This window comes from Corapipo altera, unplaced genomic scaffold (genome assembly GCF_003945725.1).
Source record: "Corapipo altera isolate COAL_440 unplaced genomic scaffold, ASM394572v1 62, whole genome shotgun sequence".
Lineage (NCBI taxonomy): Eukaryota > Metazoa > Chordata > Aves > Passeriformes > Pipridae > Corapipo > Corapipo altera.
This window is the reverse complement of record NW_020884894.1, coordinates 10,022,810-10,048,077: the sequence shown is the minus strand read 5'-3', so window position 1 is coordinate 10,048,077 and position 25,268 is coordinate 10,022,810. Positions and strand designations below refer to the sequence as shown.

Sequence of the window (25,268 nt, the reverse complement as noted above, 5' to 3'; positions counted from 1 at the left end):
CCAGGTGTTGATTTTTGAAAGATCGTAAAAAACAACAAACCAACTCCCCCCCAAAAATATTTTTCTTATTTACTGTGTACTTAATGATGGAAAAAAACCCCAACCTCCAGTCTGTGCAGAGCTTCTGTGTGAGGGCCAGGAGGAGTTTGGGGCTGGGACATGAGCCCAGCTGGGAGGTGAAATCTCCCCATGCCTGCACACAGTGGGGTGTGTTTTGGGGTGCTCCACGTCGACGTGTCCCTGCACCAATGGGGAGCATCTCCTGTATTCCAGTGCCAGGCTGTGGGGGGTGGGGAGGGCTGTCCCATGCTCAGAGTTTGTCCTGTACAAAGCCGTGGATATTGGAGGCACTGAGGGGGGTGCAGAGGGTACCAGCAAGATGGGGGGATGACACATCAGCAGCATTGGAACCCTCTCCCCTTCCCTTGGGAAAAAGAGGGCACCAGGGCCAGTCCTGCAGAGCTGGAGGGGGATGGACAAGCAAACAGACGGATAGACCATCCTGCTGGACTCAGCTCAGCAAATCTGGAGCATGTGGACCCCCAAAATTCCCATCTCCTCCATCTCCAGGGAAAGTAATGGTTCAATTTTGGCACATTATGCAGCTTGCGTGTGCTGGAGAAATGACGAAAACAAGCACTCAGACACATTAAAGCCCTTTGTTCCTCTCCTCATTCTTTCCATTTCCTCTGAAAACCACTAGCGCAGCCATCCTGGAAAAGCAAAAAGGGAGCACTGCCCCAAGCCTGTTTTTTTGGTCTTCCTCCAGCCCACATCTCCTGAAACCTTCCCTAAGCTTCATTTCCTCTTGATGCTCTCCAGTGCTAAATTCCAAGTACAAACAAGGCTGGGTCAAGCTTAAACACAACCCGAGGACATGGGTGAAGAGTCTTTCCCAAGCCAGGGCAGCAGCCAGCCCCTTCTTCCCCACCCCGGCCCCTTTTTGATGCATTAGCCCTGCCTTTACAGCACTGCCCAGGCTTTCATTTTCCCCTAAATCCGAACTTTTCAGAGCAAACTGGGGGGAGACACAGATCTGGAGAGCAACACCCCAACATCTATCTGGAGGATCAGACTAAACTTCAGGAGAGGACCTGCACTGGTCATCACTGGAAGCAGGACTGGGGCCTGACCCTGTCTGGGAACCAGCATGTGAGGAAGAGTAAAACCTTGAGGGGAGCAGCTGGTAATGGGAAACACTTTAAGCTGATTCTCCCCTTCCTCCCCTGGCCTCTGTACCAGAAACACAGGAAGAGCTATTTTCCTTTGTTCCCTCTTTTTTTTTTTTCTGTGAAATCCTTAACAGGATCAGAGAAAAATGCTGGAAAGTCTGCAGGAAAAGGGGCGGGGGCACAGAGCTCATCAAATGTTTATCACAACATGTTTCAGAGGTCAAGTGGAGTAAGAGCTGCTGCTGTGGATCAGCCTCAAAGCCCAGGGGCTGTTCTGGGGTGACAAGCATCAGAGATTACAGCAGGGGAGCAGTGGGCACAGCAGGAGAGCTTTGCTGGGAGATTCCCCAAGGAGTGATGACAATTGTGGTGGTGTCAGTAAGTGGCAGCAGGACAGGTGTGCTGGTGGCACCTCTGGGCTTGCAGTACCCAGCTGGGGTGGCACCTCTGCCGAGCCACAGCCGGAGCTGCTGGAGCACAGGGATCAGGCTGGCCCCACAACTGAGCCCTGGCAAGCTGGGGTCTCCACTGGCACAGCACCCCAGCAGCACCTTCCTCCTTTCTCCTCTTTCTGTTGTTAAAATGGCTGATCTCTGAATCCGTGTGGGCTCTGGGGATGATTTCTGATCATTTGCTAACGATATCAGCAATTAGGCTCAGGCGGGTGAGCAGGACTTGAAGGGATTAGGCAGCACTAAACAGCATGAGGTAAGAAAAGGGGTGGTTTTGATGCAAGGACCCTGCTGGAAAGGTGTGTTTTAATTCCCCGAAGCTTATTAATCCTTCCCCAAGAGTCAAATCGTGTAATCCCTCTGTTCCTCCCCCAGCCCCAACACATTTAAGTCTCCCATCCCTGAAGAGCCAGGGACTCCGGTGTTTGTGATCTTTGTTGCCATGGAAAAACTACAAGGTTTTTTGGTTTTGTTTGAAATGTTGAGAGCAAGCGAGAGCGGGAGGAAGAGGAGGGCAGGCCCAGGCAGCCACCAGAGGCTTCGGCACCAGGGGTGGCTTTGATGCCACCAGTCAAAGATGGGATGGAAGAGAAGACCCCGAGGCAGCGAGATCCCTCATCAATAACGCTTTGTGCTGCCAAAAAAAAAAATGCCTGAGCTAAGCCAGCCTTGCCTCTGACGGCACTATTAGTGCCCATTATTTAAAATCTCCCTTGATTAAACTATTAGTGCCAGCGGAGGGGTGCAATTTGCATATGATTAGCGCCTCTGCTCAGTGCAGAGCCCGTGGGCTCTCCCTCCCCCACTGCCAGCGAGAGGGAAAACGAAAAAACGAGGAGCGACCTGGATTTGTGCGGAATTAAACCAAATTCAGTGTTTCCTTGTGCCTGGACCTGGGAAGAGCAACAGCACTGACAGCAAGGCTGGAAAAGGTCCCCCCGGGGAAGAGGTTTTGGGTGTGATCCTGCTTCGCTCCAGGCAGGGATCAGGGAAGCTTTTACCCCAACATCTGCTACTATGCATGTGCTGATGGCCAAGCTGAACAGTTTTGGCCAGCAAAACCCAGGGACCAGATCTGCCATCCTCCATGGGCAGCCTGCTGCCACGGGGACCCAAGGGAGCTCTATCTGGCAGGCTTCAGATGCTCTTCACACCCCTAAGAGGACACCCCGGTCACCACTGGCAATGCTGGACCCACGGCTGCAGCCCACAGCGAAGGGGAACACACAAAATCCAGCTCAGGCTTTGCATTCCTTGCCCAAAGCTGTCAGGATTCCCAACCCACCGTGGACTCTTATGGACTTACGGATGCAGTTTCCTGTTGGGTGGCTTGAGCTGCGAAGCGGGCCACGTGGTTGATGATGGGGGAGAAGTTGGTGGGTCCATAGAAGCGGATGTGGGGCAGGCAGGCTGAGTACGCTTGGACAATGCCCTCCACACCTTCAGGGAAAGCAGAGAAGCCAAGCATTACAATGCATCACAGCTCAGGACCACAGCAAGTCCAGTTAGGAATCATTATCTCATGCTGTCATGGAGCTGAACTTAGATCCATTTGCCTCCATCTCCCCCCCAGCTCCCTGCCACCAACTCATCCAGCTCCACTTCAGTCATTTTGTAGTGAGTTCTCAGACCTTCTGGGGTAGGGAAGACCTTGTAGTGCCCACAGTCAATGAAGGCATTCCTTTGATTCTTAAAAAAATCTCAGAATCGGCCAAAGAGGAGGAGCAAAAAGAAAAGCAACTCCTGGTCTCTGAACATAATGAAAAAACCAGACAGAGATAAAATATAACCAAAAACTGGACATAAAAAAATCCCTAAAACACTGGAGAGAAGCAAAACAACCCTCTGAGCTCCCAAACTTCTGCCACAGCAGAACAGGGTAGATGGCTGGTCTCCTGAAAGGTGTGTGATCCAAAAATGACCAATTCCACAATTAATCAGTTGATCATCAGTCCTTTGGAAAGGACCTGTCACTAATAAGAGCTGCAGGATGGTGGCTTCTGCACCCCATAATGCCTGCAATACATCAGATCCAGTGAATGGTTTGTAGCTGCTGGAGAGGGACTGAACAAAGCAGAGGCAGCAGAAAAGCAGATGTTCACAGAGAGCTTTCATGAACCAGCCAGCAAGGTTTGGAGGCCCATCTTGCCGGGGTAAGACAACTTTTGGGGTCCACGGTAGCCCTTATCACTCGGGATTTGAGCAGTCCTTCAGCCACCACAGTGAGCAGCTCTCAGCTGCTTAAATGAAGTGTTAAGTCTGAATTCCCCATCTGCCAAACAGCCCCTGTGTTTCTTGCAGCCTTGCTGGAGGAGCAGACGGCTGGTAGGACACACCAGACATCAGAGCGAAGGCGGATTTTACACCGTCTGAATCCAGTTGCATTTTACCCTGGGCCTTCCTACACACCCCCAAATTTTCTCTGCTTTCCTCTGAGCGTGCCATTAGTTTGTCATCTGCTTCACTGTTCATGTCTGTCTCTGAACAGACCTTGAAACATCCCCAAAATCACAGAATCATGGAATGGTTTGGGTTGGAAGGGACCTTAGAGATCATCTAGTTCCAGCCACTCTGCCATGGGTAGTGATGCCACCCACTAGATCAGGTTGCCCAGGGCCCCATCCAACCCAGCCTTGAACGCTTTCAGGGATGAAGATGCTAATGAAGAAATGCAGAGGAAGGACAGAAGGCACTGAAGGCATCTGAGGAGTCTATAGACCTGGCAGATGCTTACCTGAACAGAATGGATTCCTGGGATTGAAGTTAATGGCAAACTCATGGGATACCTGTGGAGAAGAACAGACCCAAATTAACCTGGATGGCCAATGCAGTGCAGGCCGTTCACTATCAGTTTAGCTGATGCTGCAGAGCTGGTTTAGGTCTGATGCTTTGAGCACCAGAGGTGATGATTTGAGCTTTCAGGCCACCAGCTCAAGGGCTCTGGGACAAAAAGCTCCCACCCTGTTTGTGCCAGAGTTACAAAACAAGGATATTGTCTCCCTCTCGGAAGGGTGGAGGTTTGCTGAGCTTTCCAGCATGGGAATTGCTCCGGGACACGCGTGTTCACAACACTGGCACGACGACTGTCCTCTGGAGCTCCGTCTGAAGCAAAAGTCCTCCCGAGGCTGCAAACGCAGCGCGCGTCTGATTCAGACTTTCCAATTACACTGGGCATTGTGTCGAAAGCAGCAGCAGCAGCTATTTTTTGCAGGAGGCTGTGGGGTGGGAAATTGCAACCAAACAAAAGTAAAGTCATCCAGAAGTCCTCCCCCCGTTGCTGAGAAGCTGATGTGCTGCCGGACCGGCGAACTGCTCAGGTCTCCCCGTTCCTGTTGAGCACGAACCAGTAACGCCCAGAGGCACCAGGCTAGAGAGGCAGCCTGACATGCATGACTGTGCTTTGCATACACCTTTTCTCGTAGAAGCCTCAATTTTGGGCAATACACTCAAATTCAATTGATTTGCAGTTGTAATGGGTTCGCTTCCGTTTTGTTTTTTTTTTTTTTTTCTACAAAACGTTCAAAATTCTGCCACACGAGTATTTATAGACAAGGCAAGCAGAAATATTTCCACGTTTTGCACCGCAAAAGAGGGGTTTCTCTTTCTTTTAAGCAACAACAAAATGGTTTGAAGCTGTATTCCTCACTGTCTACGGAGCAGACCCCCTACGTGCAGAAGTGTTGAAAAACCTCCTCTGGAGTTTTTATGGATTTTACATATATATGTAAATATGGATTTTACATATATATATTTATATCCGCTAAAAAAAAAATCAACAAGAGGGCTTCAAAATAACAAAAAAAAAATATTTTAAAAAAGGATCTTATTCCCTATTCAGCTTTTCCTTTGAAAACAGTTTCTGCAGAGTCCAGTTAAATGTACATGGTGCATCTACAGGTATCACACTCACAGGGAGAAACTCTTTCAAGCCACCCTAAAGGGTGAGACCGACCCCACAGAGGGTTCTCTGTCATCTCCCTAAGGAATCACACCCTTGCTGTGACTCAGTTTCTCTCTCTCTCTCTCTCTCTCTCTCTATATATATATATATAAAGGAAAAAGGATGGAAAGTCTTGGGGGTTGCACATCAGTGGAGCCCCCAGCTTCCTTTGGCCAACTCCCTCTCCCAAACCCAGGTGACTGGTGGGGCTCCCACATGAAGCATCCCCCTCTCCACTGCTGCCTTGCCTTTGCTCATCCCTCAGAAACCATAACCCATCTGCTTCCCTCTCCTGTTCCCTACTGGGAAACCACTTGAGGCTCTCTACAGAGCTGTTACATGGCAAGATGTTCTTTGACATTTCCAACGAGACTTTTGTGTGCAAAACATCTCGCTCCGACGGGCGCCTGGGAAGCGTTGGGGGAGCCATGGCAACGGGAGCACAAAGCACCCTTTGCACCACTCGTGTCTCCTGACAATCTTCACTCGGGTCTGGGGGTCCCTGCTATCTGCCCGCCCTCACACAGGGCACGGGTTTTCATGGACAACTGCTGCTTTGGCTTTGAAGTTACCCAAAGAGCCTTGATGGTCAAAAAGTCTTTAATGAGTGAGCTGAGTTGGTGATGCCCAGAGCCCGCGGGCTGGGGAGGGGTGAAGGCCCAGGCTGGGGTGGTGTGGGGTGATGCACCGGGGATGGCCCCACTGCTGACGTGACACAACTGATGGGTCACTCTTGGTGTTAGGGTGGGTGACCTTTAGGCACAGGCCAAACACTTGGGGAGGGAGAAGCTGCTCCCCACTGGGGTTTGTTTGGGTTTAGACATCATTTCAGGGGAAAACAAGGTGTTTTTTCCAGTAATATTTACAGAGTATCCGCAGGCCCATGGGAAGCTGCAGGAGGCCCCCAACCACCATCCTGAACCCAGTACTGGCCTCCAGCCTTGCTGGAAGGGCCCTTTCCAGCCCAGCAATGCCCTTCCCATGGTCACTGACCTGCACACACGGACAGCAGAACAGGATGCTTGCCATGACAATTCATCCACTCCCCAGCAGCCCGAGCTGCTGTACCCTTTCCATCCCCATTGAATTTTCCATTCCTATTCTTCCCCTCAAGTAATAAATCCCTGGCAGCAGCTGGCTCTTGGACCTTGGAAGCTGCCTACCTAGATTTTCCCACCAAAAGTGGTGAAGTGACAGACCAGAGACATTTGCTGGCCAAGGAGGGAATGAATCAGCTCCAAAGTGCACATGGAGGGATCTCCTGTGGTTGGCAAACAGCGAGAGCTCCCACTTGAGTCACATGAATTTTGGCTGCCGGGAGAGCAGAGAAAAGCACAAAGCCGGAGCGGGCAGGACATCCCCAGCCACAAGGGCTGGCAGAGATGAGCTTCCCAGCCCGATTCCCAGCTGCTCGTGACTTACGTGCCCCGCTGTGCTCAGCCCAGGGCACAGCTCCCCTCCCAGGGAACACAAAGGGCTCACTGAGGTTCAACCCCAGCCTGAAGCTGGGAACGCCTCAAAACCAGTGAGCAGAAAGAAAATGCACATGAAGGGCGTGAGCAAAGAGCAGTCAAAAGACCCAGCCAGTAATTAATGATGGTGGTGGTGTCCTGGCACATTGTCTCAGCTGTGAGATGTTCCCCATCCGGCAGCCAGGCTGCGGGAGCAGCTCTGTACCCTGCCCTCTGGATGAGCAGAATGCTCAGCTCAGCCCCTGCAGGACCAGGGTGCCTTTAACCAACCTCTCCAGCATCTAATCCCAACCACAGATCAGGGTGGATTTTTGGGAAAGCTTCTCTGCTCCAGTCCTTGCAGGTTCTGCCTGTGCAACATCCCATTGAGGCTCCCCAGGTCCCAGCCCCCTTCCAGACTCTGCTGCCGTCTGACACATTCATCCAGGGGCCTTTTCCCTTCCGCAGAACTGTTCCTGCCTCCTGCCAGGAAAATGAATCAACGCCTGGCTCTGCCCATTAATGCCAGGGAGCTGCTGCTTTCATGCCAACATAGAAGGGAGGAACCGGCTGCTCGTGCCCCATCCTTGCCTTGTTGCCCACCCACACCACCACATCTCACCCCTCTCTGGCTGAGATCCCACATCCACCCATTCCCCCTCTGCCCAACAGCGTTTCCCCGACCAAATCCCAGCAGCTCCTGCCCAGGCAATATAAAGACAATCCCATCCCAAACACACAGGTGGCCACAACACTTTACCTTCCAGTCCGGCGGGAGTTGGGCACCGAAACCCAGAGCAGGAAACATCTTGTCTCTAGAGAGAAGGAGGAAAACATATGGCTGTATTGACACACATGAAGCAGACTTGTACAGCTTCTCCCAAAACATACAGTGCCTTTAAAAATCATGGGAGCTGAACAGAGAGAAAAGATAGTCCCCCTTGGCTTTTGGTCTTTAGAGATAAAAGAGTCCAGCTTTGCTCTGTTTCCCACAGGGATCAGGAGCATTCTCTTGCCCAAACACCTAAGTCCTCTGCAGTTTTGTAACCCTGGAGGATTTTTAAAAATAAACTATCCATTTTGGACACAAAAAGCCATCACAGCAAGAGCAACAGATTTCTGTTTTGTTTACCCTACTGATGCCTGAGATTATATTTTTCTGATGTTTTCTCCACCCCTCAGGGTGTCTGAGGAATGAGGCAGCCTGGGGCCACAGCTCTGATGGCAAACACCAGTGAGCCGAGGGCATCTGCCAGCTGCTCCCAGCAGAGGATGCTCCATCTCTGCTAATGCTCCTGTCTCTCCACAGAGGCAATGGGGAGAGGAGAAAGCCTGTCCCGACCCTCTCCTGCATCCCAATGTGTAAGGCAAATAATACCTTTAAAGTATTATTTAGCCCTGGCTTTGCAGACACAAAGAGATCAAGGCAGATGCACCCCAGCAGGCCCTTGGGGAGCCAGGGAAACATCTCCAAAATGCCTCCTTCTGGAGGCAGAAGGGCATGGTGCTTACGAGTCATAGTCCTGGATGATCTGGCCGACAGCCCAGATAGCTGACAAGTACTCGTTTGTCCCCAAGGGGTTGATGTAGTGCAAAGAGGAGGGTTCTTGTGGGTTCCCATTGGAAGCTGTGAAGTCAATCCCAACCTGGGGGACAAGAGAGAAGCACAGAACCATCCTCTGTTAGTAGGCACCACCACAGACCTGGCCACTGAGCCTCCATTGCCTTTGAGGCCCACACGCTGTTCTGTCAAAACCTAAACCTCAAACTTTTGAAAAAGTTTAACAAAACCCATCTCTTCACCTTCCCTATGAAAGGCTGATTAAATACAGCAGGCAGTTATTCACTCTTACATCTCCATTTTTCATCGGGGAGCATCACATGAAGTGTCCTGAAGCAGTCCCTGCTCCTGGAACCAGCCACCACCACCTCCAGCTCAGGGCTCTCGCTGCCCATCTCCCAGATACTCTGGGGCTGAGTAGCCCCATGGACACTGAGGCAGCCAGGGCCATCTGGGTATTTGGATCTCAAGGTCTTTGACCAAAGAATCACAACCCTGAGCAGATCCTTTCCCTGCAGCAGAAAGATCTGCTCGTCGCCAGGCTTCCCCGGGGACCAATATATGCTGAGCTCTCAGGGGACTCTGTCAGCAAAGGCACTCATTTTTCTTCCTCCTCAATTAGGCTTTCTATTTAAAGGCATTTGTAGAAATGCCTATCTCAGGCCCAGTTAAATCTGGTCAGAAGAGGCGAGATGCTGAGCCACCCGATTCGATGTGACTGGGAAGGAAGAGCTGGGAAGAGGCGAGCGGGCGGCGTGACTGCGCCCGCCTTGTTTGCTTAGCAAAGAGGCAAAACCCAAAATAACCCCACTGCCTAAATTGAGCTCAGGGATTTCACCAGGGATTTTGCTCCGTATCCATAATGGGAGAGGACAAGCGGCAGTTTGGCTGAGAAGGGACCTTGGCCTGTCCGGGGCAAGAAGACATCACAGCCCAGGATGTGTCACCACCCTGTGCCAGTGTGGTTGGTAAAACAGGTGTGGCAGGACAAGGGGACATGTTTTTAAACTGGAAGAGGGTGAGTTTGGATTTGGAGAAATGTATGGTGAGGGTAGCAAGACACTGGGACAGGTTGTCCCAGAGAAGCCGTTGATGCCCCATCCCTGGAAGTGTACAAGGCCAGGTTGGATTGGGCTTGGAGCAACCTGGTCTAATGGAAGGTGTCCCTGCCCAGGGCAGTGGGGTTGGATGGATGGTTTTTAAAGATTCCTTCCAAAACAAACCATCCTACAGTTCTGTGAAATCCCAATTTCTTCATCAAATAACCATATGGCCTCACCAACCTGCCTGTCAGCACTGTAACAGCCACACCCTGCTCCTGCCGAGCCACCACGGTCAGACAGCAAGGGGGAAACTGAGGCACAGGGTGGGGGCTCAGAGGAGTCACACGGGTGGGTGCCCTGCTGGTGCAAGCAGTGCCACCAAGAGCAGCACTGGGGCAACAGATCTGAGAGGGACACAGCTGCCTCCAACACAAGGCAAGCAGCCTGGCACAACACCCCTCTTCTTATGGCTTCAGCCGTTCTGTCCCCACTGGGAGGATGCCAGTGGCCTTTCCAAATTGCAGGGGTACATGTGGCAGTGTCCTCCTCCCAGCTCAGGTGTTTCTGCAGTGTTGCACCCACTGGAAACACACCCAGGGTTTTGGACCAAAGATGCCTTGGGAGCAGGAGGAGCCCTCCAATAACTGGCAGATCTTTAGATGGGGGGAAGATTTCTGCGTTCAAACCTAATTCACGCAAAGGCTCTGTGCTACCAATAAACTCACTGATTTTCTCTTGTATTCACTCTCCAGCACCAAGACCAAAGCACACAGAGGCAGAACAGCACACAAAAAGCTCTCCCAATCGTTCCTGTTCCTATGGCAACTCTTCCTCCTCCTCCTACTCTTCCCCCATCATGTTTTCAGATAAAACAACAAAATACAAACTGAACTAACTGCGAGTGCCTGCAGCTCTCTGGATACTGCACCAGGAAAGTTTGCAGAAATTGAGAACCCCACTTCTGCACTGTGGTGGTTTCGCTTGGGGTTGTCATGTCCTTGATTAGTTACTCCAGACAAGCTGTGGTCCAGCTTGAAAGAAGGTAGAAATGCCAGTAAAAAGGCTGAAAAGCATCTGTTTAACAGCTTAAAGCCTCTCAGCTGGATTCAAAAGGAGACTTCCCATAAAAAAATGAGGGTGGTTAAAGCCTGAGATGGGGAGAGAAGTTAGTGACATTTTGTGAATAGTCAGAAGGTCTTTGTATGAGCCTGACCTTCAACCAAAGTGCAGACAAGCTCCCTCCTCTCCTGAGCATCACAGTAATGACCCCCAAAACCCACATGGTTTAACAGCAAAACGTGGCAGCTCATCATTGCCTTGAGAAGCCACCCCAAGCTGGTGCCAAATCTCATGCAGAACTCCCTCCCCAGTTCTGACCATTACTTGCATGTTACTTTTACTGGGAAAAAAGAACCAAAAGTCCTTACGGTAAACATCAGTTGGCAGCCTCCCAGGATGTAGTCCAGGAAGGAGAAATCTCTGGTTATCTGAAAGAAACACCAACAAAATACTGTTTCAGCAACTGTCATCATTGCAGAACAGAACAAATAAATGCACAGAAATTGCCCAGGCCTGCAGTCACTGCAAGTTTGGGCCTTTGGGGACTTTTGGACATGAGGAGAGCAATGGGAAGAAATATTTTGGTGCTACACAAATTGCATGCATTTTATTCAGGCCATGCAGGGCCTGTGCTTGGAAATACAAAGGAGGTAGAGGCAGAAGGGATGGGGGGAGCCTGGGAAGACCCAAGCTCAGCTGGGGGCTGAAGGAAACATCTCAGCGACATACTCACTTTGCAGGACTTGACAATGATGATCCCAGAGTTCTTGTAATTCTTTTTCTTCTTTTGCTTTTTGGGGTTAATGCACTCTAGCTCGAGCTGTAACACACAAGACAGACTCTGGTGTGAGGGCAATGTTGGGCTGTGCCATGTGGCTGCATTTGCCACCAGTGGCCATGCCCTCCAGTGCTGAGGAGGAAGATTTTATTGCCAGGCTGTAGGTAGCAAATTCAGAGGAAAAACAGGCTCAATGCCTGCCTCTGGCACCATCAGCTTGCACAGTTCTAGACAGGGCACTTTCATGCCTTTGTATCTCAGTTTTCCCAGACAGAAAACTCAATACAACAACACACATGATGTGTTACACACCCCCACACACCTTGGCCAAAATCTGCTCTTGTACTGAAATCCCAGTGAAGGCAGCAGTGCAAAGCCCTGCTATCCAGGAGACTTCACAACATACCTTCAATCAGATGGCATCTGCCAAGGTGGCCAGCACCTCAGGGGGAAGATGGGGACCCCTTTGGCACAAAGTTGGTGTGGAGTTGCATGGGAGCTGCACTCCTGGGGATCAGACTGTCCCTGCTGCAGATCCAGCCCCAGCAGCATGTCACATCCCCTTCTGGCCCCTCAAACCACAGGGCACCCCCAAATCATGGGTGCTGCTTCAGACATCTCAGCAGAGCCTGATTTTCAGCCAAGTCTGCCTTAGCACACTCTCTTACTCAAATGTTTTAGCTACAGCCATGGCCTGGGTCACTCATGGTGTGGGTGGAAGGAGAAAGGAGTTTGGACTTGGCTTCTTCACGGCACAGGTTGAGCGTCTCAGTGCAAGTACCAAAGTCTACCACCAGCCCCAAGGAACCCCTTCCTCATTCTTCCCCAAAATCATGTCAGCACTTACTGGAGAGGCATCTTGGGCTTCACACAACTTGGCCACTGAGGTCTGAAACTCCCCGATGAAGTCGTGTCCCCCATCGCTGTCGTAGTCATAACATATCACCTGTGGTGGAAGGAGCACAAACCAGCCTCAGACCTGCTGAGGTCCCCAACCTCCCCTGCTGGAGACCCCAAACAAGGTGGGTTTTGTTGGTTTTGGGGGTGGTTCTCTTTGGTTTGTTGTTTTTTCAACAAGCCAGCCATGGGGGTTTAGGTGTTCAATCAGCTCAATCCCAGAGCTGATCCCCACAAAACAAACCGAAGGGCCCCCATTACCTTTATCAGCTTCTCCACATCTCCATCACACAGTGACACCAAAGGCACAGTGAACGGCTTCCAGACAGGGTCCAGTGTGTACTTGATCACCTGGGGGGTGGGAGCAGAGGGATGCTGTTACAACAGGCACACCCACAGGTGGAGATCAGCACGAAGCAGGGACAGGTCTCTGAGAGCAACCTGGGACCAGGTTCCCAGTGGGGCAGGCCAGCAAAGCTGCAGAAAGCCCAGTCTCAGCCCTCTCCTGCCTCCGTAACTGAGAGACACAGCAGCTCCTCCCTCTCAGGCTGCAGCACGTGTGAGTTACAACAGGCTTGTTTTCATTGCACTGGGTGATTTATCCACCCCCAGGAGCAATTAAACAAACCTGCCTGAGGGAACAGCTGCTGCACACTGGGCAGCATGGGCACAGCCATGCCCAGAGCATGGGCACAGCCACTCACCCCACAACTTCAAGGCCAGCAGCTACTATTTATGCCCTCTGCATCCCATTGCTTGCACCCTACTCATTGCTTACCCCCTCCCCAGCACCCCAGCACAGCCTACATCCATCTGGGATCTGACCACGAAGAAGACGGAGCAGCAGGATGCTGCAACCAAGCCCTGGAAAGCCAAAACAGCCCTGGGCACACTGAGCTCTCTTGTCTCATCTGTGTAACATCTGCTGCCTGAGCTGGAGAAATATTAATTGATGCTTTTTGACATTTCCTGAGAGAACGCAACCGCTTGTTGGAAATCTCAGCAAACGTTAGCAGGCTCCGGGCACAGGCTGCCTACATCGGAGGTGAGGGCAGGGCAGGCAAAGACCCTCTTCCACAAAGGTGTTGTGCTCAAAAAGAGAGATTCACATGAATTTTAGGAGAGTCAGACACAGGCAGCAGGTTAACTCTTCCCTGTGCAGGGTAAACACAGGGGATATCTGGCGTGGAGGAACCTTGGATCATTGCAGCTGGAGCAGTAACAGCGCAGAGCAGCGAGGAGGAGATTCCGTGGCTGCTGCCACGGGCAAACAGCTGTGTGGGATCTGGAACGGGCATCTTGTTTGACAAGCTCTTACCCGAGACCAGGGGACACCCTGACACTGTTTAGTTGGATTTGCAAACACCTCCTCCAGGAGCCTGGAAGAGCAAGGGGAGCCCACACACCCCAGGGTGCTTCCCACAGGCTGCCAGCTGCTGGGTCCCCAGGGAGGGTGGGGAAGGATCCGGTGTCTCTATCCCACAGCACCCAGCTGGGCATTCACACTTGTGCTTAAATAACAATGAGCACACTAATCCTGCCCTGCCAGACAGCTCTTCTCTGGCAGCAGAAATGCCAGCATCAGACTGAGAGCTGGTTATATTCCTGCATGGAAAAGCTGCAAGGGTGGGGAATGTTATCTCTTTGTATCCAGGCCCAGAACATGAAGATGGTCATAGAATCACAGAACGATTTGGGTTGGAAGGGACCTTGGAGATAATCCACTTTCAACCACCTGCCACGGGCAGGGACACCTTCCACTAGACCAGGTTGCTCCAAGTCTTGTCCAACCTGGCCTTGAACACTTCCAGGGATGGTTTGCCTAGTATGGGATTCCTCTGAGGGCAGTGGGATGCATTCAGGGTTATTAAGGAGGAGGCTGTTAGAACATCCATTACTTGAAAGAAAACTGGGCTAGACCCTGATCCAGTGAAACAGGACAAGGGAGGAGCTGGGCAGCAAGCCAGAGGAAACACCAGTATTTACATCTGCTCCCCACAAACCTGACATGTTTATAGAGATCCCAGTGATGGCTGGTGCACAGTTACCTTCCCAATTTCCAGACCTCCTCCAGGAGGAAGGGCTGGAGGTCACTCCAAATCCCCCTGTCTGAGAAACATGTCTCGGTGAGTCAAAGCCCAACTTCCCACATTAAACCAGGAGGAAACAACCAAACAACGTCACAGCCTGCTCCCACAGAAACATGGGAGAAATATTAAAGCTGGTATGAATTAAATATGCATGGAAAGGTGTGTGGGAAAGCACCAAAAAAGCAGAGCTGGGATTGTAAGGCTGGCCCATATTGGTACCAGAGGACACAGGGTGTTACTCATGTCCTGGTGCTCAGGTGGGTGTGCAAGTGAGGGAAACACTCCTGGACTTTGCACAGCAGTGGTAAAACCCAACATACGAGGAGACTCTGTAAAAAACCACCACTCTCTCCTTCTGCCTGAGCTCATCCTGTGTTTTGTTACAGCAGTTTGCTGCAGTGGGACAAGGGGCTCCTTAACCAAGCCTTAAGGGACAACAACAGGGATGGGAAAAAGGGGGTGTGAGATGGGTGTGATGGAACCCTCTTCCTCTGCCACAGAGGCTGCTGTGAGCATCCCCCCTCCTCTTTCTGCCAGCTGCCAGGAGCTACATGCAAACAAAGAAAGCCTTGAAACAAGCTTTGAGGAGGGGGAAAAAAGCAGTTAAAAAGTACCTATCAGTGTGGTGTTAAAGCAGAAGCCTCCTGTTTCTCCCTGCCCATCCTGTGCCTGGTATTTGTAACATCACTGACTTTAACAGCTTGAGAACATGACTAGAGGGAGCTGAGATCAAAATATCACAGCAGGTATCAAGGGGGGAGAGGGAGGGGTCAGCTGGTTCTGATCATACCCACCAGGACCCTGGTACAGGTCTCTGCTTCCTTGGCTGTGGCTCTGACTCCACGAGACAGGAGGCCCAGTGCTCACATACTGAAGTTGGAGATGCCCAAGCGTCCTCCCAGCTTAGGTGAAGGTCTGGCAAAAATTCATTTTAACCTTTCCTCACTGCCATTCCCTGGCCCACCTCCCACCACCTCTCTCCACCATATCACAGAATCACAGAACATGCTGAGTTGGAAGGGATCCACAAGGATCATGGAGTCCAGCTCTGAGCTCTGCACAGGACAGTCCAAGAGTCACACCTTGTGCCTGAGAGTGTCACCCAAATGCTTCTTGAACTCTGTCAGGCTTGGTGCTGGGACCACTTCCTTGGGGAGCCTGTTCCAGTGCCCAACCACCCCTCAGGTGAAAAATCTTTTTCTAACATCCAACCTAAACCTCCCCTGAAACAATTTCAGGCCATTCCCATGGGTTCTCCAGCTCATCCTGATGCTCCTGCAAGTGGAGGGAGAGAGGTCCAGGTCTCAGCCTCCGCCCAGGCTGAGCCTAGAGACTGACAAAGGATAGAAGACATCTCCCTCTCTGCTTGTTAGGTACTGTAGTGGGTAGTACAGAAAAGATCTCAAGACTTTGCTGGCCTCAGTAAATCCTCATCTACTGGAGTCCAGCAGCCTCAGCTGGACACCAGGAAGAGAGCCTGAAATCCCTGGATCCCACCCTGCTTTATAGGTGATTGATGAGACAACACCAGGAAGGGTAAGAGGAGATGCTGTAAGGATGAGGGTTAGAGTTTTGCTCACCTCTGTCCTGTGAACCAGCATCCACTTCCCGTCATCACCCGGTTTATGGAACTCCAAGAAGGGGTCTGACTTCCCAAAAAGGTCCTGGGGGAGAAGAAACAGGATGGGTTACATGGTGCTCTGCAAGCAGAAACAGCTTGGCCCAAGAGGCATCTTTCCCTGGCCGTGCCAACCCTGCAAACACCCTCATGTCCTCATGGGACCAGCTCAAGCCCACTGGCAAACAGCAGCACCCGAGGGCAGCATCCTGCCCACCTCCCTGTCCTGATCCTGAGAATCCCCTTGATTTCCACACATGTCAGCACTGATGTGGAGGGCGTGTTGGCACCCCAGCCCATGCCTGTGGGATTTGCCAGCGGGTGCCCAGTACCCAGCAAGCTCTCTGGACACAGATGCCACAGAAAACAACCCCAGCTGGGAGGCAGCTGCGTTTGGGCTTGGAAAAACATCCGAAGCTTCAAAGGAAAAACAGAATTATGAAGCGCACGAGTGTCTTGGGGGAAAAGAGAAAAAAATCCACCCTCCTACACACGGCAGTAAAGCAGAAGCAAAGGAAGTCTTTAAGGAGCGAGCTGCCCTGGTGTTGACAGAGATCATGTAACACCCTGTGAGATATGCAGCCCTGAGTCAGTGTGTGCTGCCTTTCCTGCCAGCGTCTCCTCAGTTAATCTCCTGATAAAGGGCTGCTGCTTTATGAGAAATATGTACACACACACACACAGACATCCCTGCTGGGTGTCAGCACGGGGGCTGCTTTGGCACCCGCAGCCCGGGCAGCGCCGGTGGCACCGACACGGAAACTCCAGCTTTTCCAAGCAGAGCTTCATTCCCATTCAGAAAAACTAAGAGGTAGCTAACAAGAAACCAAGCCCCAAATGCTCCAGATGATTTACTGAGAGCTCGAGTCATTTCAGTTGCGTTTTCCTCCTAGAGGAAAATGGGTGCCTGAGTCCTGCAAAGAGCTGGAGGAACTTCTTATGGGTTTGAACAGGAGCTTACAAGTGATGCAGTGGGGATGCAAGGGGCTGTGCATGGAGGAGGAGGAAGAGGAGGAAGCACAGACACTCCAGGACCTCGTGTCCACAGCCAGCCCAGGAGGTGACAGCTGGGATGGACATGGGCTCTCAGTGATGCCCCAGCAGAAAATCCATCAACATTTCTATTTAATCCTGTTTCCAAAGCCATCCAGAAAAGTCAATCACTGGCAAAGTGTTTTGGCTCGGAGAAACTATAAACTGCTTCAGTCAAAATTCTTCTGCCAGAGGAGCAGGCCATAAGGGCTCACAGGGACACTGTCTGGTGAGATGAGACTATTTTTCTCCTACCCTTTTTCACACGTTTGTAGGAGAGAAAACCAAGCCATTCTTTCTGCAGTGCTACAGTTATGACACAGCTCTGATCCTGCACACCCACCACCTGGACTTGGCACTTTCAAGCTTCACAGATAGATTAAAGAATGCTTGGTGGGTACCTGACCTGCCCATGCTGGCTTAACCTCCAACATAAGGCGGCTTCATCAGCGCCAGCCCAGCGTGGGCTGGTGGAGGCTCTGGCTCCGATGGCAGTGGGGAGCTTTGAAGGATGTCTGCTGCCATCCCACATGGAGCAGCCCAGTTTGCAGGTCTGGTCAGCCCTGTTCTGCTCAAAGCGAGGTGGGAGATGCCTCCAAGCCACAGGATTGTGGGCTGCTATTTTAAGGCATCAAAACCACAAACATCTCACCCCTGCAGACCTGGCAGGAGGTGGAAACTGAGCAACCAAAGGAGCTTGGCACACCAGATCCACCTGCAAACTTGTCCAAGTATCTAAACCACCCAAACTGGTCCTTGCACAACATGGACAAGGAGGGCTGAGGTGGCACTTCCAGCAGATGCAGCTCCCCAGATCACAGCTTCCAGCACCAGTCCTGGCTTGCAGCGCTTGCTGTCCCCCAGCCATGCTGAAGCATCACTGTCTCCACAGCTGCAGTGGCATCAACAACTCTGGGGCTGGGTTCACAGGGCTGGTCCCAGGTGAAAATTCCTCCTCCTCTGCAAGATATTTTTTCTTTCAACAGCTTTCCACCAAGAGCTGATCTGACAAAAGGTACAAGAGCCTCAGGCCGGATCTGCTGCTGACACGCTCCCGCTGTGGAGCTTCGGCATTTAAAGGCAGGTAGTGAGCTGTAGGTGTAGAGTACGGACATGTAATGGGGAGGAGGACCTGCCTGCAGCCTCAGAGAGGTCCCAGCCTCAGGGTGACCATGGCAGAAGGAGATCCTGGGGGTAAGCACAGCTCCAGGCACAGCTGGTGGCAAGGGGTGCCCACAGCTTCAGCTCGGCATGTGCAGCAAGAGGATCCCATGGCCCCACCAGAAAATCCTGTGAGATCCAATCCCTTCCTATGATGTCTGAGCCTCCAGCCGTGCTCCTCAGCTCCATGTTGCATGGTACAGGAGGCTGTAACCCCCCAGGCTGCAACCTTAACCCTGGGGTTTTGTTGCTTATCCATTTCTCTGCTGTCTTTCCTAAGCTTAAATGAGTTTTACCCAGCTCCCACACTTGCATTCCATCCATGACCAATAATGACCAAAAAAATACTGGTTTTCATCCAATTTCCTTGCTCAAGGACCATTTGAATTCATGTCACGAGGGACATGAGCACCCTTATGCCCATGAGCAGGACTTTGAGCACTGCAACACTACACTGTGTTATGGGAATTAGCAAAGTAACCTCACTACTACCTGGTGACAGCAGGCAGTCACAGAGGATGAGCTTTCTGTTGACCCTATTGATAACCTGGAGGGGGACCCAGAAAGAACAGGATTATTCACAGTCCTTATCCCAGTGTAACCAGGTAGATGCTGTATTTCTGTACCCTGACTATGGTTTGAAGGGCAGCAGACCCACAGGTATCATATTATGAAATGGAGAGGATTTCTTAAATGGGGCATTTAGTTCCTTGCACTAGGCAAGGTAAGCAGGAGGGCAAGAAAATAGCCACTCCCAACAGGTGGGAAAAACACTCAGATAAACCAGACACCTATCCAGTTTGGATGTTGGGACTGGACAAACCATACCTCCTCCCCCAGCAAATACCCTTCTGCCTGGCTGCTTGCTTTACCCTGTTTTCAAACAAACTGAGGGCCATCCTGCCAATAACACAAGCCCTGGAGAGACTAGGAAGAAGGAAAAAATTATATTCCAATTGATTGCTTAGCAACAGCACTGGTTCAAGAGGAATAGCTCTGGTTGCCTGGTAAATGAGGTCAGAAGACACCGTTCACAAAGGCTCACCAATTCCTGTGCATCACATCCAAAGTAAAACTCATGCATTACCTGCCTCCATGAGATCAACCCTTATTCCTCAGAGAAGTCAGTTTGACACACAAGCAGATGTTGGCTCCATTTTCAGAGGGTCTGGAAGGACCAGAAGCTCTCAGCACATCTGAGATACAGGCTCAAGCAGCATCAAAACTTGCAGCTCCATCAGAAGGCAATTTCAAATGACTGAAGCAGTAAATCTGCCGTCTTTAAGCCATGCTAGTGCACAGATCCTGTGCCACATGGAATCTTTCCTCCTCCACACGTGCATTGTGACAATGGGGAAACTGAGGCACAGATGTACCCAGCAGCCAGGGGCACCACCAGGACCTGAACTCTCCCAGCCTCTCCCTGATGCTTTCTCCAGTAGGACTGTTTTCTGTCACTGTTGCACCCAAAGCAGAGATTTCTTTAGATCCCAAGGACAGAGGTTTAACATCCCCCAGACACAGCTCCACTCACCTTTTTATCCAGTTTTCTGCCAGCCATACTCAGAGTAATCACCCTGTTATCCGAGAGCTCCTGGGCAGCTATCTGAAAGACAGGGGAAGGTTGCGTTCATTTTTAGCATAAAAAACTCATTCCCTCCCTTGAGTGTCACTCTGGAGCTGGTCTCACGTGGTTTTTCTGAACCAGGGCTCATTCAGGATGTGGAGAAGCCTCCAAGGACTAAGCCAAGAGGAAGCAGAAGCCATATAAAAACCCTTGCCAGCAAGATGTGGCACCTCATCCTCCATGTCCCCAGCTGGGCACGGCAAATCACAGCTGTCCCATCCCTTAGGGAAGATGCTGGTGACACCAAGGACTTGAGTCATGGCTCTGCCCTATCACCTGATAAGAGGGCCCCAAGGATGAAGACTCCACCATTGCTCCCAAGGAGCTGCAGCAGGCAGGAGTGCAGCCTCGACTACTTCAGCTTAGAGACTTTATTCACATACACTCCAGAAAGGCTTCAGCTGCCAACCACCAATGGGCCAGTTCTGTCTGGAATGTGGTCTAATGAGTCTCTTGGTATTTTAAGGGAACATTTATAACAAAACCCCACATTTATTCAGTTTTATTCCCAGACATTTCCTGAATCACTTGTCTTTTTTTTCCTGCGTCCTGCCCAAGCATCTGCTCCCCACCCCTCCCTCCCTCAGCTCCCCGGGGTGGGCTGAGCCATTCCCCAGCATCCCTGGCTGCATCTTCCTTCTCCTCCTTGGGCAGGAGCTGGCACCAGAACAGCCAGGAGCACGGCATGGACATTGTCCTTGTGCACAGTGCTCCCAGGTTTGCAGGCTCTCACATGGGGCTGTCCTGCACTGGAGACACACGGCATCGTCACAGGCAAGGCTTTTAGGAAAACTTGCAGGACTCCAGGGGACAACTTTCTGCAGAAGATTATCAGCATTTAGGAGAGCCAGGGAGCTGGCAGAGATGCAGCTTTTGCATCTGCCTGGGCATCTGAGCGAGGGACAACCTCCCAGGCCTTCCCATGGCAGACACAACACTTTGGCCCACAGAGGATCCATTCACCACATACAAAGCGCAGTTTTCCCCTCTGCTCCATGTAAAAGTCCCCTATTGCAAAGCCATGGCATCAGTTTTCTCTCCCACCTAGTCCTTGGTGTGTGTGCACAGTCATCAAAGCTGGCAGGAGGAAGAGGAGCTGAAATTTGCCCTTTGCTGATCCCTACAAAAGCATGACCAGTTGGTATCCAGTGTTTTAGGGCTCACTGCAGGCTATGAAAAAGCCAGACTGTGCAGACAAGTCAGGAATGTCCTTGTGCTACCCTGCCACTGGTTGCAGGTGGCATCTTCTCTTGGACAGCATGGACAAAAACAACATCCCTACCTCTGCTTCTGGCAGAGGCGTGTGGCAAGATCCTGGGATTGACCTCTACCAACACAGTACTTTGCTTTGGGATCTTCCCCTCTCTTCACACCGAGGGACCCACACACAGTCCCGTTCATCCAGTCAAGGTTCTTCTGTTGCATTCACGCCTGTGTCATCTCAGTTAAGAAAATGGATACTGGGGCAAAATTGAAGGGGATGGGGGTGACAAAGGCAGCCTTTGGCTCCAAACTCCATGTTCTGTACGGGTGAGTCCAAAACTGAAGGCTGCTCCTGCAGTGGTGTCCATAGCCTGTGCTCCAGCACTGTGCCAAGCAGCAGGGAGAGGTATCCACCCCACACAAAACCCTGTTGCCATCACCTAGTCCAAGCCAGGGCAAAAAACACCAGATCAGAAAATGGTATCAGTTGTACAAAAAGAAGCAGATGGTTCTGACCTTGGATGTTTAATGACACATTAGTGACAGATCGGGACCTTCCTTTGTTTTTTAAAGTGTGCAACCTTTGAACTTGACTGGAAACTTTTCAGGTGGTACAGCTCTTCCCACACAAGCACTGGATGGGATGTTGAGAGCCTGTTCCTGTGGGATGGCACATGGCATCAGGTACTGCCTCCGAACTCCACTGCAGCTTTTCCTCTTGCATTTAAAGATTAATTGCAGCAGTTGAGAGAAAAGCATCTTCCTCTAGAGCAAACAGCAATGGAGATGCCCTTGCAGCACCAGGTCCTGGGCTTTTAAACCTTTCCAACACATTTAAACCTGATGGAAGTTTAACTCCTTACTGGCCTTTTCTTCCACATCTTTGCAGCCCAGCTGCACATCTCACAAAACCCATAACACAGCAGAGATCCAAAAATGATGGGAGCTGTGGCAGAAGGGAAACACACCTAAATTTAGTCTTTTCTTTTTTAAAAAGAACATCACTAAAGAGATCCTCAGCGGGAAGGCCACTGCCCGAAGGGGTCTGCATCGGATTCAGCAGCTGTTGCTATGAGAGTTGTTGCCATGGCACAGCTCCATCCTTATCCTACAAATAAAATCACCCATCCCTGGAAAAGGAATGAGTCCTCTTACCTCTCACCACACCAGAGAGGTCTGAGCAGGCGCCTGGTACCAGATAACAAACAACAGCAGCAGAGATTTACTTTGCACTTCTCCAGATTGAGGTTCTCCTTATTTCTGAGACTGAGGTAGAGGCTGAAGAAGTCACAGCATTGGACACCAGACAGACACTGAGCAAGATGGTCCCTGTCCCAAATAAATCATCCTCTAAACAGAGCAAAGTAGCCAAGAGAACAGGAGGTAAAGGGAAAAACATTCACAAGATACAGCCCTGTCTCCTGGACCCCAGGTGAGTGTCCCCCATCCATCTTTACACACTCAGTAGGTAACATAAAGGAGTAACTGTACCGTTATCATCCCTTTCCCAGCCGGCTTCCCATTCCCCAGAAGGAGAGCCCGTGTTATTTTCTTGCTGGAGACGATCTAGAGAAACCAAAGAAAATAAAATCACAATCGCACAAGTGATCAAAAGCAGACTCATAAGCAACTGGTGTTAGTTGCTCAGGTTACTTAATTCAGATTAAGCACTTGCAACAGTGGAAAAAAGGCACCACATCCAGGGGTGACCCTGAGAGTGGGAATATCACCCCAGCCCATGGGGTGCAGGGCAGCAGCTGCACAGTGCAGGGAAGCGATGGCCTGAGAGGCTGGAGCATCACCTCCCACTGAACCCAGGGACCAGCTCTTTGGTGGAGGAGATCAGTGGGACCTCACACAGACAGGGTTACTGCGATTTGTTCCCAGCAAAATCACCACTCAATCTCTCAAACTCCAGTTTAAGCACCTATAACATGACCCCTGCCAGGAACTTGCTTGCAGGCCATGTTCCCATGGGTGGATCCTGATTACAGTCCGGATGCTCTCCCCCAGCATCATTCTGGACCCCCTGCACAGGGGTCAGCACCCCCAAAGGCATGTTCTCCCCTTCACTTCTGGTTTGTGAGAGGCCAGACAGGATGATCAGGGAGATGAATTAAAGAGATTTTCCCCATCTCAGTGAGTTTCGGTCGCCTTCATTACAGGGGAACCTGTAATTTTTCCTCATGAGGCACAGACCCACACATGAGCATACAGCAACCTGCTGGAACTACCTGTGCTCTGCTCCCATATCCAGTGGGTGCCCTTCAAGACTAGATAAGCTTTAAAGGTCCCTTCCAACCTAAAATATTCTGTGATCCTGTGATTTTTGCCATTTCAAAGCAAAAACCCTTTTCCGTTGTGGCGAGCCAGCCGTGTCCCGGTGCTTTTGATCCACAGGAATCACCAGCCAGTGTAACCAGATGTTTGTGCCACACTGTGTACAGGCAGCAGAAACCTCCTCACAACCCTGGCTAGCAGAAACCACAGACACCCTCCAGCCTGCAGTCTGATCCCTGTTACATTTCCTTTGGCCACAGAGGTCATTACAGGCCTGTGAATGATCCAACCATCCTTTTAAATCCTACCAGAGACCTCGTTAGCTGCGCTAAGCAATCTGTCTAATCTGACAGAGCTCCAGTGCAAACTCAAAACTGAAAAGTCAGATGCTCACTGTGCGGTTGCTGCTGCCCACAGCTGCCCCTTGCTTCTGAAAGCCTATGGAAACATCTCACCAGACAAATTCCAGCCACTAGAAAACCCACAGAGGGGTGGTTGAACCCATAGGCCCCCACACTCTCTGTTTCACCCCTCTCCTCACCCCTGAGCATATGCTACCCCTCCAGTCCACCTCTGCCCCACGACCAGGCTGTGCTGCAAGCCCACCCTGGCCACAGGGAGAGGAGGCTAAAAGGATTTCAGGGAAAAAAGGGGAAGGAAAAGATCCCTCCATTCCAAGCTGATGCCTCATTTCGGACTAAATGGCACCAAGAAGCTGACATGGGAACCGCTGCGAAAACTGGGCACACACACAAGCAAAGTTCTCTTTTGCAGAGTGGAAATGCTGGCTCAGAAGTTCTGAGCTCTCTCCCCTCTGACAGACTAAGCTCACCAGCTGTGCCCAAAGACACAGCAGACAGTGATGCCACCACGGCAAAACAATCAGCTGTTCTGAGAGAGCCCTTGGACATGTAACCTGCCAACAGCTGCCCATCCCCGGCACTGCCACAGCCCAGAAGGGTCTGTCCAGGCTCATGCTCTGATATAATCACCTTCCCAAGCACCAGAAGTGTTGGGCTCTTCTGGGACACCCAACAAGCAGGAAGAGATGGGTCAGATTCCTCCACCTTCCTCCCCAGTGCGTAGGGATAACGTTCCTCTCCAGCACGCAGAGCCCTGAGCTGCTGCAGAGCCACATTTAGGAGCAGCAAGGTTTCAGCTCTGTTTCCTTACATCCATAAATTCTCCGCTTGCAGATTCCACCAGGACCATGACCTTCCCAAGCAGCCCTGCTGAGCTGCCCCACACAGCAGCTGGCTGTGCTTCAGCAGCAGCAGAACTAATGGCAAAGGATGGGTTTGGGCTAAACCACTGAACAAGGGCCAGGGGCTGTTGCCTGCACTGTCTCTTAAGCTCTGCAGGAGCAGAACTAGGTCATCACAGAGCACTTCCAAAATTCCAGACATTAAACTTCAAACTCTGTAAATGTCAGTGCTCTTCTAACATGTCAAGCTCTTGAGCTGGCAGCGGTGAAGTCACTTGTCCCACCTGCCACGTGCAGTCTGTGTAACACACAATCACCTTCATGAGCGTCCCCGAGCACCTTGGGCTGGCTCTCCATGCTGACACAGCTATTACAGAACCTCCTTCCTCCCCATTCCCAGCATTGTAACAGTTTTTTCCCAGCCTCTGCACTCGTGCCAGGTACCACAGCAGCCGGGAGCTGCCGGATGTTGCAAAAGAATGGAAAAAATCCCCCTCATTTTCTGCTTCTGAGCCAGAGGACAAAGACATTTGGAGAAGGTAGCTGCCAGCTTCTAACAAGGTCTGGGCTCATGAAGGAAAAGACCTTCCAAAGGCTTATAAAGTGCATTGTGCCCTGGAAGCTTTTCCACAGGAAGAGCAGAAGACGCATTCCGGCACATACATGCTCAAGCAGGAGAGATGATTTGCTACACAACAGC

The 25,268-nt window shown here is 51.2% G+C and overlaps 1 protein-coding gene across 2 annotated transcripts in view; it reads right to left on the bottom strand.

Annotated features, from left to right (window-relative positions):
• The window catches only part of CPNE2 (copine 2), a 43,227-nt gene that overhangs the window by 1,874 nt on the left and 16,085 nt on the right, over nt 1-25,268 (bottom strand). For both annotated transcript variants that reach the window (XM_027646594.1, XM_027646593.1), the window contains exons 4-14: nt 22,576-22,650; nt 19,789-19,860; nt 16,024-16,107; nt 12,615-12,704; nt 12,304-12,402; nt 11,412-11,498; nt 11,047-11,106; nt 8,528-8,661; nt 7,776-7,830; nt 4,359-4,410; nt 2,931-3,064 (exon numbers count right to left, since the gene is read on the bottom strand). In XM_027646594.1, the coding sequence (XP_027502395.1) occupies nt 2,931-3,064; nt 4,359-4,410; nt 7,776-7,830; nt 8,528-8,661; nt 11,047-11,106; nt 11,412-11,498; nt 12,304-12,402; nt 12,615-12,704; nt 16,024-16,107; nt 19,789-19,860; nt 22,576-22,650 (942 nt within the window). The remainder of the gene's footprint in view (nt 1-2,930; nt 3,065-4,358; nt 4,411-7,775; nt 7,831-8,527; nt 8,662-11,046; nt 11,107-11,411; nt 11,499-12,303; nt 12,403-12,614; nt 12,705-16,023; nt 16,108-19,788; nt 19,861-22,575; nt 22,651-25,268) is intronic.